Here is a 1,019-nt window from a genome sequence, read left to right as displayed (position 1 = left end):
GCCCGTCACCCCCTTCCCGTCCCCGGGGCCGTGACTGTCCCCATCGGTGGTGGCCTTTCCCTGCTGCCACCCCGATGCCGGGCCCCCCCCCCTTACCTGGCCCAGGTGAGCACACCTGGGCGGTGACAGACAGCCCCGGCCACCAACGGGCTCGAAGAGGAAGGGCTGTGGCCACCAATGGGCGAGCAGGGGACAGCCCCTGCCAGGGCTGGGCAAGGCCCGGAAATCCCAGTTGGCCCAGTGGGAGCGGGGGCTGCGGAGCTGGGCGAGATGCGGGGCAAGGACGATGAGTACGATTATCTCTTCAAAGGTGGGTCTCCTGCCCCGCCGGTGCCGCTCCGGCCACGCCTGTGATGAGCTGCGCTCGGTCTCAGCCCCTGCTGCTCCGGCCGTGCCTGCGATGAGCTGTGCTCGGTCTCAGCCCTCTGCCGAGCAGTGCTGCCTCCATCCAGCACCCTCGGGAAGGAGCTGGAAGCCGGGGCTTTGGCTTGTACTGGGATATAACACCCGGCTCCCAGTGCTGGGGGTCTGGGGGGGCTTGCTGGGGGGCTCCCCTGTGCTGGGCAGAGGTGGGGGTGGGCATTGGTGGGGCTGGGGCTTCGGGACGGTTTGCATAGAACTGGTCTGTGGCTGTTTGTGGCCCTAGTGCTAATTAAAGCAGCTCGTTACTACTGGGAGGGGGATGGGGGGCAGGTCTGGAGCCCTCCCCTGGGTGCAGCAGGCAGGGGAGGGCTGGCCGTGCCCGGGGCAGGGGGCTAGTAGCCCAGGGAGGGGGGGGCAGTGGCGAAGGCTGGTCACGGTGGGTGACCCCCCCCTCGGGGGGGGTTTGGGGGGTCCCCTCCCCGTGGCTGGGGCAGGAGGAGCGGTTCTGGGGGGCTGAGGGAGCGTTCCCCAGAGGAAGAGGAAGAGTTGTCCTTCCCGGCGCTGGTCACGGGGGGACATCCCCGGTGTGCGAGGGGGGACAAGGCTGGGCCCTCGGGGACACGAGGCTGGTTTTCCCAGAGCCCAGCAGCCCCATC

The 1,019-nt window shown here is 69.3% G+C and overlaps 1 protein-coding gene across 1 annotated transcript in view; it reads left to right on the top strand.

Moving 5' to 3' along the window:
• Window positions 1–218: 218 nt before the first annotated feature.
• The window catches only part of LOC106899442 (ras-related protein Rab-11A-like), a 6,762-nt gene continuing 5,961 nt past the window's right edge, over window positions 219–1,019 (top strand). Inside the window, exon 1 of the mRNA XM_014961255.1 lies at window positions 219–310. Coding sequence (XP_014816741.1) covers window positions 271–310 — 40 coding nt within the window. The 5' untranslated portion in view covers window positions 219–270. The remainder of the gene's footprint in view (window positions 311–1,019) is intronic.

This window comes from Calidris pugnax, unplaced genomic scaffold (genome assembly GCF_001431845.1).
Source record: "Calidris pugnax isolate Ruff unplaced genomic scaffold, ASM143184v1 scaffold371, whole genome shotgun sequence".
Lineage (NCBI taxonomy): Eukaryota > Metazoa > Chordata > Aves > Charadriiformes > Scolopacidae > Calidris > Calidris pugnax.
This window is presented reverse-complemented; position numbering and strand designations above follow the sequence as displayed.